The following is a 17,782-nucleotide window of genomic DNA, read 5'->3' on the forward strand; positions in this document are numbered from 1 at the left end:
GCCAGGGCAGGTGGAGACTCCATCCCCTAGGTCCAGCTGGGTCATGACCACTCCGGGGCCGCTCAGTTGCCCCCCCGGTTTCATCTTCCCGCCAGTGTTTGTGTAAACCGAGCGGACTACCCTTGGACAAACACTGGGTCTCAGCTGCCCCAGGGGCCCGCAGAAATGCGTTTAACCCCAGTGAGCCTTCTAAAAGTGACTGCGACTCATGGTCGCCTTGCGCCTGCTCAAGGCAGTGAAATCATCACTCTTCATGTTGAGCAGAATTGCTCCTGAAACTCAGTGAAGTTCAGCGCACTCAGGTGTTGAGCAGCAATGCTCCTGTAGCTCAGTGAGTTCGGCACACTCAGGTGTTGAGCAGAAATGCTCCTGTAGCTCAGTGAATTCGTCACACGCAGTGCTGAGCAGAAATGCTCCGGGTGCTCAGTGAAGTTCTTCGCACTCAAGTGTTGAGCAGAAATGCTCCTGAAGCTCAGTGAGTTTATCACACTCAGGTGTTGAGCAGGAATGCTCATGAAGCTCAGTGAACTTGTCACACTCAAGTGCTGAGCAGAAATGCTCCTGGTGCTCAGTGAAGTTCTTCGCACTCAAGTGTTGAGCAGAAATGCTCCTGAAGCCCAGTGAGTTTATCACACTCAGGTGTTGAGCAGGAATGCTCCTGAAGCTCAGTGAACTTGTCACACTCAAGTGCTGAGCAGAAGATGCTGCTGAAGCCCAGTGATCTTCAAATGTTGTGTTGAGCAACGCTCCTGTCTTTTTGCGCCTGTCGCTTGCACCTACGTGCTAAGTCAGGAGAGGAACAGGTATTCATAGTTCCCCCTTATTGGCCCAACTAGACCTGGTTCCCATCGACAGCCTTCCTGACTTCCCCTGAAAACTCTTTCAGGGACGGGGCACGAGGGCACCCGCGTTCTTCCCCCGGCTATCACTTCTGCGATCACTTCAGTTACCATCACTTCTGCGAGCACCCCCTAGAAATGGGTAGCGTAGCTTTCACTACCGCTGGACCACCGCTGACCCCGGGTTACTCTCGGCTCCTCAGCGAAAAGCAACTAGTGCGTGCATCCACTTCCTTATTTATACCCGCGCCGCGTGGGCGGAGTGTGTGATGCGAATCACGCTCGCCAATTACATTGGCTCGTTCAATAGTACTCAAAGAAGACAGATTCTCTAGCGAGATCCCAATTCAGTCGACCGTCGACTACGTCCTCCGTTCCCTCCTTCAGGGAACTGTGGGTTGCATACGCAACCAGGACGTTCCTTTTATTGAAGAGTTTAAAATTAGCTAATGTAAAACGTGGATGTTCTGGAACTATCGACATGCACATTTAGACCACAGTATGATTAAGCAACCTTTTTAATTATACAGTTTATATACATCATCTTAATCATCATCGCTTTCATACATCACGGCTTGGGAATCGTCATCGTTCTGGGACCGGCTGCTGTACTGACACATGTCAGTACAGGCTTAAGCCTTAGCTCTGCAGGAGCACCTCCCAGAAGAGCAGTCAGATTTACACTTGCATTGAACCAACTCAAGGATGGCCTTTGGGGCTGGGAGGACCTCTGTGGTCACTGGTTTGAGCATGCCATCCGAGAGTTTGAAATATCCGTTTTGCAGAGGATCCAGCGGTGGATCCTGCAGAGCAATGGCTGCCTGTGCCCATACTCTTGTTTGGACATGGACTCTCAAGATGTGCTGCTCCAGAGTTCCAAGTGTTGGAGGGAGCTTGTCACTTTCTCCCCTATGTTTGCAGAAGAGATGCCATCGCAGTTGAGGGATTGCCTTGATGTTGATCCCCTTGGGTGAATAAACTGCACATATAAAGGATTCCAGGGCTGGCAGCATTCCTTCTGTCACATCTGCTTCATCCAAAAGCATCTGCAGAGCTTTGACAACAGGTAGACCTGCAGCCAGGTTGCCTTGCCTATGCGGGAGAACCTTCCTGTGTTGTCAGCCCCAGTGAATGCATGGAAGGCTGGCAAAGCCTTTGCTCTTTCTTTACCTAGAGCTCGCCACAGTGGTTCAATCTGCACAACACCAGAGGCCATAGAAATGGACGTGTTCTTCAACATGAGATCATAGTTGGCTGTGACTGGCACTAAAACATCTGTATCTGGTGAGAAAAACACCAACTGTGCATCATGTGGGTTTCTCTGTGAAGCCAGCACAGCCTGGTGGATCAGCAGTGTGTCTCCTCCTTCGTGGTTGTTTTCTTCAAAGACAATGTCTTTGTTGCTCCTAGTGAGCCCAGAAGCAGATGTGATGATCAGCTTGGAGGATCCCTTGTTGTACTCCAGAGTTTTGGCAGCAAGATAATCAGTCAGATCACTCTTAGTCTTGTCATGGTAGAGGAACCTGCTCATTGGAATGTGTTTGATGCTGGTGTCATCTCTGACTTGATACTGAATAGAAGCTTTTCCTTGTCTTCATTTATCTCTAGTTGCACTCTTCAGAGAATCTGCCCTATATGTGTCAAACACGAGGATGATTTCATCATAATCTCGTGTTAGTTGCATCAGTCTGTCATTGAAGCAGCCACTCAGATCCTTGCCTGTCAATACAGTCCCTGGTTTTTTGCTCAGCTTCTGCACAATCACCATACCGTCCACCAGTGCTATCTTCCGACTTGGCTGATCAGTAGATGTGAGGTCTGTAAGTCCTGTATGCATTACATCTTGGTGAGTAGAACTTCCAACTTGAGGCGGCTGATGGTCTTGATGGGGCATGCCTTCTTTTGTCAGCTTCTCAAGTAGATGGACTAACTTGGACTTGTCATGGCATGGCAGAATTGTTCCATCAGGAGAGAACAGTGCCCTTGGTGTCAGAGTGAATTCATAGTTTCCTATGGCCTCTTTCTGGTTGATGTCTCGATTTGATCTAGCAAGTATCATCAGCCTTGCAAACAGGTCCTTGGTCTCCTTCAGATCCACTGTATTGTCTCTGAGTTTCAAGTCAAGTCAAGTCATCCTCATTTATATAGCGCTTTTAACAATGTAGATTGTTTCAAAGCAGCTTTACAGAGATAAACATATAATTTAAGGTAACAGAGATTGGTTTGGTTTCATAGCGGTTCTTGAAAAATGTTTTCTCCAGCTAAAGTTAGTTTTGATTGATTCACTTGCGTCTAAATTATCATTTTTTATTAAATTAGGGGCCGCTAAGACGACACCGCTCTCTCTAAACAGACTTTAAACGTAAACCTGTGATAGACGCTGATGGCGTTCACATGCGCATTAAGAATTGAATCTATAGTTATGTGCGTTTGAATATATGTGCGCAGGTTTGTAATTCCTTACAAACCATGCCTAAACAAACTACTTGTCTTGTCTATAAATTTTGATGCAGAATTTTATTTTATCTTATCACTTTGGGTAGGTACGCGAACCGAAAAATTCCACAACGCTTTATCTGTAGAGTGGTATAGGGATCCTCCATAGGGAGAGGCTAGTTGGCACTTCAGCACTGCATTGTCATCAGGTCCAGGCGAAAGTCCTTCGTCAGATCTGGAAACGGCCTGGATCCGGCAGGCTGCGGGAAAACCTCGGGATAAACAAAGACACTAAAATTAGCGTAGATGCCATTCTTCTTATGATGTAACGAGTACATCAGGATTTAAGGAAATTGTTCCCAGTTCCGGCTGACCTAATCTAAGCAGCCTAATATTGAATTATAGAAGTCTATAGAGTGTTATGTGAATGCTAGGGCAAAGAGATGTGTTTTTAGTCTGGCTTTGAACTGACAGATTGTGTCTGCTTCCCGGACAATGTTAGGAAGATTGTTCAAAGTTTTGGTGCTAAATAGGAAAAGGATCTACCGCCAGCAGTCGATTTAGATATTCTAGGTATTATCAACTGGCCAGAACTTTGAAATCGCAATAGACGTGAAGGACTATAATGCGTTAAGAGCTCGCTCAAGTACTGGGGAGCTAAACCATTTAGTACTTTGTAAGTAATCAGCAATATTTTAAAATTTATACGATGTTTAATAGGGAGCCAATGCAGTGTTGACAGAACCGGGCTAATATGGTCGTACTTCCTGGTTCTGGTAAGAACTCTAGCGGCTGCGTTTTGAACTAGCTGTAGTTTGTTTATTAAGTGTGCAGGGCAACCACCCAGTAGAGCATTACAATAATCTAGCCTTGATGTCATGAACGCATGAACTAGTTGTTCCGCATTTGTCAATGAGAGCATGACGTAATTTCGATATATTTTTAAGATGGAAAAATGCGGTTTTACAGACACTAGACTTTTAAATGAAAGATTGGTATCAAAGAGCACACCCAGGTTCCTAACTGACGACGAAGACTTAACAGAGCAGCCATCAAGTGTTAGACGGTATTCTAGGTTATTACGTGTGGAAGTTTTTTGTCCAATAATTAGAATCTCTGTTTTTTCAGAATTTAGTAGTAGGAAATTACTAGTCATCCAATTTTTGATATTAACTATGCATTCCGATAATTTTGTGAATTGGTGAGTTTCGTTAGGTTTGGAAGAAATATAGAGCTGAGTATCATCAGCATAACAGTGAAAGCTAATTCCATGTTTCCTAATGATATCTCCTAAATGTAGCATGTACAGAGTGAACAGCAGCGGTCCTAGTACTGAGCCTTGTGGTACGCCATACTGAACTATCACTGTAATCTTCTTGTTCCCAGACAGGAACATCTTGTTGTTCTCTTTCTTCACAGGGGCCCAGAGGCTGACATCTCCATCGATACGCTCTGACACATAGTCTTCATACAACTTCTGGCCAGTGACATCAGCATTCAAGATCTGTTGTACATACTCATCTGGTATGTAGGCTTGCGTGATCACATTGTGCAGGTTGTCACCTTCATTGGTAAAGGGGTTTCCATGGCTGAGTATGCCTGCACTTGGCCCAAGCTCATGATGCTCTGTGATTCTGTCAGCTTCCATGTCAAACTGGCATTGTTGGAGATGCCAATGATCCCAGAGCTAATCTTCATTAGCTTGTTCAGGTGTTTGCATGCATGGTCTGCCCCAACAGACACAAAGGGAATGACACTCTTGGTGACTGATATATTGCCTGCTCGTAGTTCCTCCCATGTCTGATGGTCCTCAAGTCATGCATGTCTGTGATGTATCTTGGCCAGAGTCGCTTGTACTTGATGCGGTCCATGGCAAAGAACAGCTTGCTCAGTGCTTCTCCAGCTTGTAGATGGAGTTTCAGGTCAGCATTCCGAGTTGCCGCTGTAAAGGAAAGGATTGCTTCCACACGATGTAGGTAATTCATCATGGCCTTGAACATTGCATTCTGGGATTTCTGTTCCTTCCATTTCTGGAATGCTGTGATGACCTTAGCAGTAGTCAATGCTTCCAGGAGGGTGCTGTTTGCTTGCTTCATGGATTCAGCCTTTATGTCTTTCCCTTCAGAGCAGGCAGCTTCTACTCCCTCTGTAGCCTTCAGGCACACATCTTTCAGTTGTGAGTTGTCCTTGAAGAACTCTTCCATTCGAGCCATTTCAGAGAGTGCTACATATGAGTAGATATGGGCATGGAGAGCTTGCTTATAGTGTGTGCATTTCAGGATTTGCCTTGTCGTGGCAGGACCTTACACATCAGCTTCCACCAAGGCATCAACTATGCCCGAGTTCTCCATGGAGGCACCAAGAGCTCTGAGGGCTGCCATGACAACATGCAACTCACCCAGTCTGGGAACAACCATTTGTTTCAAGTCAGGTCTGGCATCTAGGAGCTTCACCACTTTCTCATAGAGGGCCATGTCAAAGGTAATGACCGTGGGGTGATCTTCCCCAACTGCCAACTTCCTCAGCTGATTTGCTTGCATGATCACAGTCAGCAGAGTTGACCACTCGTGTGCCACCTCTGGGAGTAGTGGCAAAGCTCCAACCTGTGTCAAGGGAAGGCTTTCAGACAGTAGTGAGTTGTATCCTGCCCAAACTGGAATGTTACTGGAAAGCCTCAGGCCCAGACGGCATCTCATCCGCTTGTTTAAAAGCCTGCGCTGACCAACTGGCCCCGGTCTTCACGCAGATCTTCAACAGATCATTGGAGCAGTGTGAAGTTCCCTGCTGCTTCAAACGCTCCACTATCATTCCTGTCCCCAAAAAACCCAAAATCACTGGACTTAATGACTACAGACCTGTCGCTCTCACGTCTGTGGTCATGAAGTCGTTTGAAAGACTGGTGCTGGCCCTCCTGAAGGTCATCACTGGACCCCTGCTGGATCCCTTTCAGTTTGCTTACAGAGCAAACAGGTCTGTGGATGATGCAGTCAACATGGGACTGCATTATATCCTGCAACATCTCGACAGACCAGGGACTTATGCAAGGATCCTCTTTGTGGACTTCAGTTCGGCCTTCAATACCATCATGCCTGGTCTTCTCACAGCCAAACTGACCCAGCTCTCCATACCATCCTCGATCTGTCAGTGGATCACCAGCTTCCTGACGGACCGGCAGCAGCGAGTGAGACTGGGGAAACACACATCCAAGACACTCACAATCAGCACTGGTGCTCCCCAAGGGTGCGTTCTCTCCCCACTGCTCTTCTCCCTGTACACTAATGACTGCACTTCTAAAGACCCCACTGTCAAGCTCCTGAAATTTGCAGACGACACCACTGTCATCGGTCTCATCCGAAACGGTGACGAGTCTGCTTACAGACTGGAGGTTGAACAGCTGGCTGCCTGGTGCAGTTATAACAACCTTGAGCTGAACACGCTCAAAACAGTGGAGATGATCGTGGACTTCAGGAGGAACAGCTCAGCACTCCCCCCACTCACCATCATGAACAGCACTGTGGAAGCAGTGGAGTCATTCAGGCTCCTGGGCACTATCATCTCTCAGGACCTGAAGTGGGACAATCACATTGACTCCACTGTGAAAAAGGCCCAGCAGAGACTGTACTTCCTTCGCCAGCTGAGGAAGTTTAACCTGCCACAGGATCTGCTGATTCAGTTCTACTCAGCCGTCATTGAGTCTGTCTTATGCACATCCATCACTGTCTGGTTTGGTTCAGCTACCAAATCAGACATCAGGAGACTACAACGGACAGTCCGGACTGCGGAGAGGATTATTGGTGCCCCCCTGCCAAACCTCCAGGACCTGTACTCTTCCAGAGTGAGGAAGAGAGCAGGTAAAATCATCACAGACTCCACTCACCCTGGACACCACCTGTTTGAACTGTTACCGTCAAGACGGAGACTCAGATCACTGGCCACAAGAACATCTCGGCACAGGAACAGTTTCTTCCCACAGGCCATTTCCCTCCTGAACAGTTAACACTCCTCCCAAGGCATATGCCTGTAAGTGCAATACTCCCACTGTTTAGTGCAATATCCTACAACTCAGGTGATACTTATATGTAGATTTATTTATTTATAATATTCAAAACACTGTAAATAGGTTCATAATCTGTAAATCTGAAAATGTCTATTCTGACTAAACCCAACTGTGATAGTTTTATTCTCATATATTTATATTTTTATTTTTTATTCTTATAATTTGTAGTATTATGTTTCATGTTGTATTTGTATATGTCCACTGGAAGCCTCAGTACCAAAACAAATTCCTTGTGTGTGCAAGCACACTTGGCAATAAAGCTCTTTCTGATTCTGATTCTGATTCTGATTCTGATTACTGGAAGCTTCTTCTGCTTTCATTCTTGATAAAGCAGATGCAAAAACCCATCCTAGCTGTGTCAGCTGACAGGATTCTGAGATCCCCCGTTTGATGGCAAACTGTTCTGACCTCTTGGTAAGCTGTGGTTTTGGCTTGTCACAGTGAAGCATCTCTACATGGTAGGGAGTGACTGATAGACTCTGTGCATCACCCATGATCAGAGGTTCTGCAACAGGTTCTTTAGAAGGATCAACCTTCTGGTACACTGCAGTGATCGTTCCGTGAGTGGTTCCTTTTCCATCAGGAGTGTCCTCTGCAAAGTCTGTGTTATCTACTGCAAAAAACACGAAGCTCCCCTTCTTCAGGAATGGTGGTACATAGAGGCCTTGGTGCGCTTTAATGTTTTCTACAACAGCATTGGCCAAATCAGTTTCCATGAGAAGGGCACGGCCATGTGAAACAGAGTAGCCATGAGCATTGAGAAGATTCATCAGCTCCTTGTTGCGTGTGTCATGGTGGACAGTCATTGCTAGTCCCAGAACCTGTGGGTTCTCTCGTGCTTGGGGTGACCTGAATGATGCGGATTCACTGCTCGGTATGTACATTACCTGTGCACAGGATTTGAACCCATACATGATATTCTAGCTCACCGTCAATGTTGCTCGGTCAACAACTCTGGTTCTCTTTTCAGTTTGCAGCTTTTCAGCAGGCCCAACCATTATCCAATATATTAAGGTGTGTAGTTCAGCTGGAACATCGCCAATGTCACTAGATACCTTTATGACATTTCTCTCCTTGGTCTTGGTAAAGGTTGCAATACTTTTCCTTATTACCTGTGCTGCTTTGTAGATTGTCTTCATGCTGTTCTCCTCCTCCTTGCCATCTGTCATTGTGGTAGTAACCATGTCCTCTTCACATGCATCTGGGGAGTAGAGGACCGCTGGCTTCTTTCTATTTGGACGAAAAGACACAAGGTGTGGCAAATCAGTGAGGATTCTTTATTTTAGCCATTTTCTGCTGAATGCAGGTACATGAGTTTCCAAGACTTCTGAACCAATCAAATTGAGATAAGTGGTTTCAATGTCATCCATATGAAGGTACGCTTGGTTTCGTGTTTCCACATCAATAAGGTTGATCAGCTCAAGAAGACTCGACCTTTGTAGAAAGGGTTCTTCGGCAGTTTTGCTAGTGGTAGTTTCTCGAAGAGCGTGGAACACATTTTCTCTCCAGCAAGATTTGTGGTATTTCACATCGATTGCATGTGCATCACCAGGTGAGATGCAGGTGTTCAGCCTTGTCTTCAGTGCAGTATTATGGGACTTTTCCACAGCATTTTTGAGATCGTTACCAGCATTCTCAGTCCTGATCTGGTACAGTTGCTGGCCATTGACCTTTTGGCTGAAGAAGCACTCTTCCTTATCCAGTGGATTTGTATGGGATCGTGTGAATGGCAATGAAGAACCAAATGTTAAGGGGTCTGGCTCATCCATTTCTGTGCTTCTTCTTTTCTGTCCACGCTTTTTGGAAGTGTAGTGTCCTGTAGCTAAAGCATGTGCATTGCGGTCTCTTGCACGTTGTATTTCAACCTTATTAGTTGCACTTGAGTGACATGAGCGATGCCAGACTGCCTTCTATGTGCACATTGTTTTTGGTGTGCAGTTCTGTAGTCGCCTTTGTAATTGGACATAGTCCCCATCATTCAAACGGGCCCTCTCTTGAACGTCCTGGAGAATGAGCCCATAGGGCTCTAATCTAGGGTGTTGGACCAGGACTCCTTTCTTTTTATCATCAGACTGGCAGAAAATGCACTGCTTCCAGTTAATGGACTCCTCAGCTTGACATACCCCTACTTTACCTTGTGACTTGTCACTCATGCTTGGCACCGGCAAAGACATAAAATATTATCAAGCTAGCTAGTGTTGATATCTAACTACAAAGGGTAATTTGATGATACATAACACATGCTCTCAAAATAATAATTATGAATGTAGACTACATACAGTAGCCTAATGTTTGCCAGCTAGTTAGCTAGTGTTAGCTAACTATAAATTAGGCTAATTTGTAGGGAAAAAAATACTCTTTCAAACAATCATCATTTATGACACTGACACGTGCTATACAGTAATGTTAGCGACCGTTTAGCAGCAGTCATAAATGTATATGTTGAAATATAACATTCTGAGGAAAAAAATAAGATAATAGGCTACCTACTATACATATACCAGATGCTCTGTAAAACAATGTTCTTGAGGGATGACACCGCTGATATAATATGTTGTGTGTTCCACAACAACTATCCCTGTATATCAGAAGTCTGAGGAGCAAAAGACATATGACACACACTATACAGTAATATTATCTAGCTTAGTTAGCTGTAGTCATATGTGTCTAACTATGTTGTTGAAATGTATAGAATTTTCTGAGGTAAAATGAAAATACTTACTATACATGTATTAGATGCTCTGTAAAACAATGTTCTTAAGGGATGACACTTCTGATATAGCAAGTCTGAGGAAAAGCCATTGGCTTAAAATATCACTGCAAATAAAATCTTTCAACAGGAACTTTGCTTCTTTGTGTGTGGATCACTCTCAGCACGCATTCTAGTAGGTTTGCAATGTGCATGTCTTTGTAATCATTCCCACAATAAATATTAAATGTTTTAATGAGTGATATAAAAAATCTTTATTTTTTGAAGAACAGCTGGAATATGAAATGATAACTTTTCATTACAAAGATATTGCAAGAAAACAACCACACGGGGTAATTTTTTTACCTACTTATGCATCTATGGGTTAATGTGGTAACATCTGGTAGCTTTTTAACTAGCACCATTGGATTCCTTGACCCTTACAGTGTGGGTTTAGCAGTAAAAATCAACATTCCAGTTTATTCAGAAGTCGAGATATTACAATTTATATTTTATGGCGGCCATTTTCTAAACTTCAATATGCAAATGCAAACATTGATTTTCTGAGTCCTTATACAATAGGCTTTCCAAAAATGTATAGTTTAGCAAATCCCCAAAAAATTCCAACAAAGGTTAAAATCAGAATATTTAAATGAACCTGACTAAAATGTAAATGATTTATCTGTGCACTTAATTATTTTTTTAAAATTCATGTACCCTTATAATCTTTAATCAAATACGTCACCTTTCCCTCCCCCCTCGAAACGACTTCTCTTCTTTTCCGGTCAAAATCTACTACTAGAGGGCGTGGCTATTGTGGTCTGTCTCTTTTCCGCCTCATCTTGGTTCGCGGGAGGCTCATATAAATATGGGGTGATTCCTTCCGGAAGATTTGGCTCCTCGTCCTTGTTCTTATCGTCGGGTTCCTCAATTAAAAATGCTTCATGGGAGGGTAAGGGTGGTGAGTCCGGTGGAGAGAAATCCTCCACAACTGACTGTAAACTGACATTCAAATCTACCTCCATATTGTTAGCAACGCCCAATCTCCAACGATCCAATCAATTCCCGAAGGATGTAATCAAGCCCCGCCCTACATTTTTTTTCTAATTTCAGAAGCCGTTTCACTCGGATATACGTCACAATAAGGAAAAAAGGACAATCTCAACTTCCGTTTCATGATGACTTTAATGCTTATTAGCGTGTCACGCCATTAGCTTAGCAACATGCTAATACCAAACTACTGAAATAAACTGTGCACTGAGGGCTATTTGTGGCACGCAGAGATGCTGCCTTTGGAGAGCGTTCCTAATCGTCACTTATTCAATGGTGGCTAGGAGGCAGCTACCAACTATGTTTTGAAACAGAGCTTATTTGTGTGTATGTGTGCAAATGTGCGTGTGTAGAGTGATGTGTTGTAGATCAGCACAGTGTGTGTAGTGACAGATGGTAAAGCACCTCAGTGAGATTAATAGCTGGATTTTCTATTCAATCGGATCTTCCTGCAGTGAAGGGAGGGTGTGGTAAAAATACTCTGACTAACTAATCTCTCTGTGTGTGTGTGTGTGTGTGTGTGTGTGTGTGTGTGTGTGTGTGTGTGTGTGTGTGTGTGTGTGTGTGTGTGAGAGAGAGAGAGAGAGAGAGAGAGAGAGAGAGAGAGCATGTGCCTGCATCATTGTGACACCAGTGCTAGTAGGTGTTATTGTGTTAATTGTGATAATTCGTTAACGCCTTGCTAACGTTTGTCACCTCATCTCATTATATCTAAGTTTCCATGACAACAGGTGCAACAGTGACCTGGGTGTAGTAGCTGCATCTCTTTGAATTGTGTATGCTTGTGTCAGTAGTGCTGATTGGGTTAGCAGATATTGTATTTTATATTTTATACATGGTGTGATATACAACAGATGGTGAATTAACACAGAAACGAGAACCATTCTCATTTCTGCATTTTCGCTTTATTTTATATTTGATATGAAACTCCCTTCTTTTTATTGGCATTATTAAATTAGAGTTACACAAGTGAAATGTCTGAAACTATGTTTTTTATTTAAATGTTTTTACCGTCATGTGATGGTAAACACTATTCAAAAATTGGGTTCTGTAAGAAATGAATACTTTTATTCAGCAAGGATGCATTAATTTGATCAAAAGTGACAGAAATCTTTTGTAACAATATAAATATCTTTATTTAAAATAAATGCTGTTCGTTTGAACTTTCTATTCATCAAAGAATCCTGAACAAATTGCATCACAGGCTTCCACAAAAATATTAAGGAGCACAACTGTTTTCAACACTAACAATAATCAGAAATGTTTCTTGAGCAGCAAATCAGCATATCAGAATTATTTCTGAAGGATCATGTGACACTAAAATACATTCAAACAGTAAACAGGTCTTTTAATTTGTAGTAATATTTTGTAGTCTACATATTTGCATATTACTGTGATGTCTTGTTTAATATAATCGAAAAAGCTTTTCCTAACCAGTTCGCACTGTGCTATAGGCTAAACTATATTGCATGACACTAGTATAATAGTTAAAAGCTTGTATCCGGCCTGGAATAGAGTTTGGTTTATGGTTAGGGTTGGGAGACACCATTTTGGAAATAAATGTAGTAGCCTTGATCTGCCAGTCTTGGATCTTTCATGCAGAGACTTGCCTGGTGTGTTTGCAATTTGCATATAATGATGCATTTAAAAGTTAATGACCATACGTATCTTTACAAAAGTTCACAATCCTGTTGTAGATGAAATATAATGTGTAATGTGTATAATGTGTAAATATAAAAGTATCATAAACTTAAGGCATGCACTTCTGTCCATACAAACTCCGCTGTTCTGCACTCTAGCCAGAGAATACTCTCATTGCAGGAACACTTTTAGTAGTCCAAGAAGAAGCAAATATATTTATTAAGTAGCTATAACGAAGTTATATGTTAAGTATTATATTTCACCAGATTTTATAGTGTAAAACATATTCAAGCGTGAATGAGAACCGTTTCGAGGGGGATGCCAGGTGTGCAAAAAACAACAACAAAAAAACAACGAATATTCGAATGTCACATTTTCAAATCAAATATCAACCCACCGAACGAATATTCGAATATTCGGGTCCAGCCCTAGTAGTTTTTAATACTTTTTATGAGTTTGTAGTTCTAACCGAACCCTCGTCCAACACGCATGGGTTTGTGGGCAATATTAGCTGTTGGAGTTTTCATGGATCTGCAATTCATTCGGATTCTAACCGGAAAAATAAAACCGTCCGGGTTCCTTTGGAATACCAATTTCAACATACTACGATTTGGGACACACTAATTCTAATTTTGAATGCTATTTAGGACGGACAGTATGCAAATTGGGACACAGCAAATTAAGTACTTATGAAAATTGGGACACAGCAAATTAAGTACTTATGAAAATTGGGACACAGCAAATTAAGTACTAATGAAAATTGGGACTCAGCAAATTAAACGACAGGGAGCCTCAGCTCAGTGCAGACTGTAGAGTAGGCTTGTATTAAGTAAGAGCTATCGTGAGTCAGTGTGGTTTCGGTAGTTTTTGTATTTTAATTTATCATCATCATGGTAAATTATTGTGTTTGTGGAGGTTGCAAAAACTCCGGCCCGTCAGGACATTGAGTCCACAGGTTTCCATAACAAGAAAAAGGACGGTGCTATATATCTTTCGTGCCTGGTGCTGGTTGTGCAGGTGAAGAGACGGGATTTCTCTTCCGCATCGGCTTCGAAAAACGCGGTCGTGTGTAGCATTCACTTCAGATCGTAGGATTATCATCCCGGCGATATGATGGAGTTTAACATGGGATGCCGAAGCAAGAATATTGATCGTCTTATACTGTACCAAAGGCATCAAATAGTGTGATATAGGTAATCATACCCTTAATAGAGGCAACTTGTAATTGAAAAAGAAAATTACTAGGTTGTTTAAATATTCAAATCTTTAATATTCTGTTTATGTTATAACCCAGGTGAAAAATATGTGTTAAAAATGTACTTGAGTATGTTTTTAGTACAATACAAACATACTCAAGTATACTTACTTATGAGAGCGTCATTGAATCATTCATTCAAACAATTATTTTTTTTATTTTTTATAATTCATTCAGATTCATTAAACATTTTAAATAGACTTCAGCAATTACCAGTTTGACAAACCCCTTTAGTAAATGACATGTTATTTTGTTTAGTTGTTTGCTCAGAATCATGGGAGAAATTATGATCTCTGTTTGAAACCAAAAAAAATTGTGATTCTCAATTTATCAAGAATTGTGCACCTCTAGCTGACAGGAAAAAAACAAGTCTATTTATAGTTTAACCTTTTTTTTACGATTTATTTGTTGTATGCAAAAACACATTGAAAATAGGATATTTATTATATAGATTGTACGTTGTATATGGGCGTTTTCAGTTTTTTTGTTTTTGTTTTTATAACAACTGACTCTCTTTCTTTCTCCTTCTCAGTTTTTCGCCATCTTTGCATTCTCCACCTGTGGCGGTTACTCTGGAGTGTTTCGTCTGAGTGTGGAGTGTAAGAACCGCACAGAAAGTGACCTGAACATTGAGGTTGAGTTTGAATACCCGTTCAGGTCAGTGTTCCACTGCCATTCCTGTCATATCAGATCACAGTACAGCAGACACAAGTCCTCAATAAATATCGACAATCTTCCATTCTTTAATTGATGTGTTTGATTCACCTAGTTGTAAAGAAAGATTATATCATTTCATTTTTAGATATTGCTTTCTCTATTTTTTAATGCAATGTTTTTGGAGATTTTTTTTATTTACCAGTAAATTACTAGATTTTAGCATTCATTTAATTTAATAATATAATTTAAGCACATTCTTTCACTTAAATAGAAAATATCGCTTCATTACATGCTAAAACTTGTTAAAACAGCACAAAAAAAACTCATATTTGGTGTCTTTGCTGACCTCTTGTGCAAAGAAATATAATTATTGCCACTAGATGGCCTTATTGCTCTCTATGGAGCACATTAACGGTTTCCCTGGGTCCCTAAAGTCAGTTTCTCTTATAATATTAAAATTTTTACCATTTATTTTGCATTTGTTTGCGTGTTCTGCATTGTAAATGTGTTCAAATCTAACCACGGGATTGTGCCATATTTCCCATTCATTCCTATGAGGGTCAAATTGACCCACGAGGGAAGGATTTGTTACTGTTTTTATTACAACCACTCCTCGAATCCAGTACATTTTTTGTGTGTGTTCCAAGTCCAAGTGCGACAAAAGTCCTAAGCTCTTGGACCACTCCAATGAACACTCAATTTTTATTACAACCTGCCATACTAGTCATTCGTTTTATTTTGTGTGAAACGTGTCGAGATCCACCAATAGCAAACCTCAACCACCCAACAATCCAATTGATTCATGAAGTCCCGCCCTACATTTGTTTTTTCTTCAAGAAACCGTTTCACTCGGATATACAATAGGAAAGAAAAAAACTATCGCAACCTTCGTTTTACACTGACTTTAAACAGTTTCTATAGAGACTTTCGCATCGGAGAAACCTTTTCATAGTTCCTAGAATTAATGGTGGAAGTACATGCTTTTTGGCGTTTTCGCACCGCAGGAACTGGGAATGAGAGTTGGGACTAAACTAGCACTAGGAACTATCAGTAACGTTAGTGTACGGTGATTGGCCGAATTCATGCGAAACACCAGCACCTGCCATTTTTTAAAAAGCTGTATAAACACACACAGATTATAGCCTATATATTTACTCCACAAACTAACTCTACAGACATGGAAAACAGTGATAGATGGTCCTCTCAACCTTTACGCTAAGGAGAAAATTCAACGCAACTTTGAGGGTACCAAGCGAAACATGAATGTATTTCTCCTCAGATAGCGACATGGGGCAGTAACCCCACGGCAAACGCTAATACTTAGATAGGACTTTTAAACAGATCGTAAACTAATGAAGACGGAGAATGGGAACACTGTGTGCTCGGTCTCTGGCGTTCTCAGAGCCGTCAAAATAAAAGTCACAACAACAAGTGTGCCTTACGTCACTTCAGAGTTTCTCCTGCCGATGTGAATGCAACCAGGAAAATGGCACTAGAGGCACATTTATTTATTTCAAGTTCGTACAACTAAGTTCCTAGAACTACCCAGTGCAAAAGGGGCTTATGATTCCATAAGAGAACTTTTTAAATGTATTCACATGAATGTGCACACACTCTCACACATTGGTCAAGCGATTTTAACTTCTGACAGACATTTACCAAGTGTCTTTCTCCACAGACTGCACCAGGTATGGTTTGATGCTCCTTCATGTAAAGGGCCGGAACCTGAACGTCTCTTTCTGGTGGGAGACAACTCTTCCTCTGCTGAGTTCTTTGTCACCATTGGTGTCTTTTCCTTCCTTTATACAATGGCAGCAATGTCCGTGTACATCTTCCTCCTGGAGAAGTACCACGAGGGAAACAAAGGAGCTCAGGCTGTGAGTCTTCTTGCTGTCTCTTTCCTGTGAGGCAGATAGCCTTATGTGCCATTTTGAAATTATGAGATTAAAAATTGAAATTTCTGCTGGCATACATTTTCTTTGAGCATAATCAGCATAAAACTGAATGACTTAAATGAGAGAAGAAAAAACAAACAAAACCCTGCAAATCAGGTTTATTGGCAAAATTTACAGACTTTCAGCTGTTTGCAATGAACAAATCAAACAAAAGTAATTGAAATAGCTCAGCACAACAAATCAGCACAAAAAAAGGCAACCAAGCCTTGGTGGAATTTGAGGTATGCTTGGGATCATTGTCCTGATGGAAGGTCCAATGACATCCAAGCTTCAGCTACCTCACTGTCGGCATGACGTTTTCTCCTAGGATTTTCTGGTACTTCAATTAATCCATCTTGCCTTCCACACGCTGCAGGTTTCCAGTGCCAGTGGATACAAAGCAGCCCCAGAGCATCACCGAGCCACAACATGCTCAACTGTAGACAGAGTGTTCTTTTCAGCATATCCTTCAATATATATTCTTCTTCCTCCAGACTAGGGATGTGACGGTGAGGATATTTTCCCACCGGTTAATCGACGTGTGACAACACCGGTAATACCGGTATCACCGGCGGGGGCTTTTAAATCATTAATTTAAAGGCAACTGTAAAATGCGCGGGTTTGCCCAGGCATGCATAACGAGCCACAAAACGGTAGGCATATTTGTTGTTTAATTTTCTTTGACCAAATTTGAAAGTTGAGATTTTGTTCCATATTAAATATTACCTGCTCGGTCCTGTCGGTCAGCGCATTGTCAGTGTCCTCTATTTTTCACTGCTTGAGAACATGGGTTGAATCCGAAATCGCCCCCTAAACACTCATTCACTAAGTAAGGCCTATTCCCTACGTTATTCCACTAATACATGTACTGTTCACTTGAAGGAGTGAATAAAAATGAGTGAGCGAATTAGGACAGACCTTGAGCGTATGCTGTACACTCGTTAATGTAGTGCAATGTGGTATTGAATAAGTGCACTCAATAACGTCCATTATGTTTTCTCACAAATCTCTACGTTCATTTAAGACTGTATTTAAATCATTTAAGACTCTTATGAGGACACTCAACTTCGAGATGCCGATGCCGCATTTTGCGCTAGTCCTTACTGGATAATTTATGTGTGTTATGGTTTGTTCAAGACCGAAAGAGAACTCGGTACTGACGCGCATCTTTTCTGTGGGTCGTGTGTGTGTGTGTGTGTGTGTGTGTGTGTGTGTGTGTGTGTG

The 17,782-nt window shown here is 42.0% G+C and overlaps 2 protein-coding genes across 2 annotated transcripts in view; one reads left to right on the plus strand and one right to left on the minus strand.

Annotated features, from left to right (window-relative positions):
- Nucleotides 1-17,782, minus strand: part of rmi1 (RMI1, RecQ mediated genome instability 1, homolog (S. cerevisiae)) — a 362,517-nt gene that overhangs the window by 303,102 nt on the left and 41,633 nt on the right. The window lies entirely within an intron of this gene.
- The window catches only part of sypb (synaptophysin b), a 38,991-nt gene that overhangs the window by 11,794 nt on the left and 9,415 nt on the right, over nt 1-17,782 (plus strand). The window contains exons 3-4 of the mRNA XM_077223840.1: nt 14,500-14,624; nt 16,303-16,501. Of these exons, the coding sequence (XP_077079955.1) occupies nt 14,500-14,624; nt 16,303-16,501 (324 nt within the window). The remainder of the gene's footprint in view (nt 1-14,499; nt 14,625-16,302; nt 16,502-17,782) is intronic.

Source organism: Siphateles boraxobius, unplaced genomic scaffold (genome assembly GCF_051911475.1).
Source record: "Siphateles boraxobius isolate OS27281-9 unplaced genomic scaffold, OSU_SipBor_1 9, whole genome shotgun sequence".
In the NCBI taxonomy this organism is placed as follows: domain Eukaryota; kingdom Metazoa; phylum Chordata; class Actinopteri; order Cypriniformes; family Leuciscidae; genus Siphateles; species Siphateles boraxobius.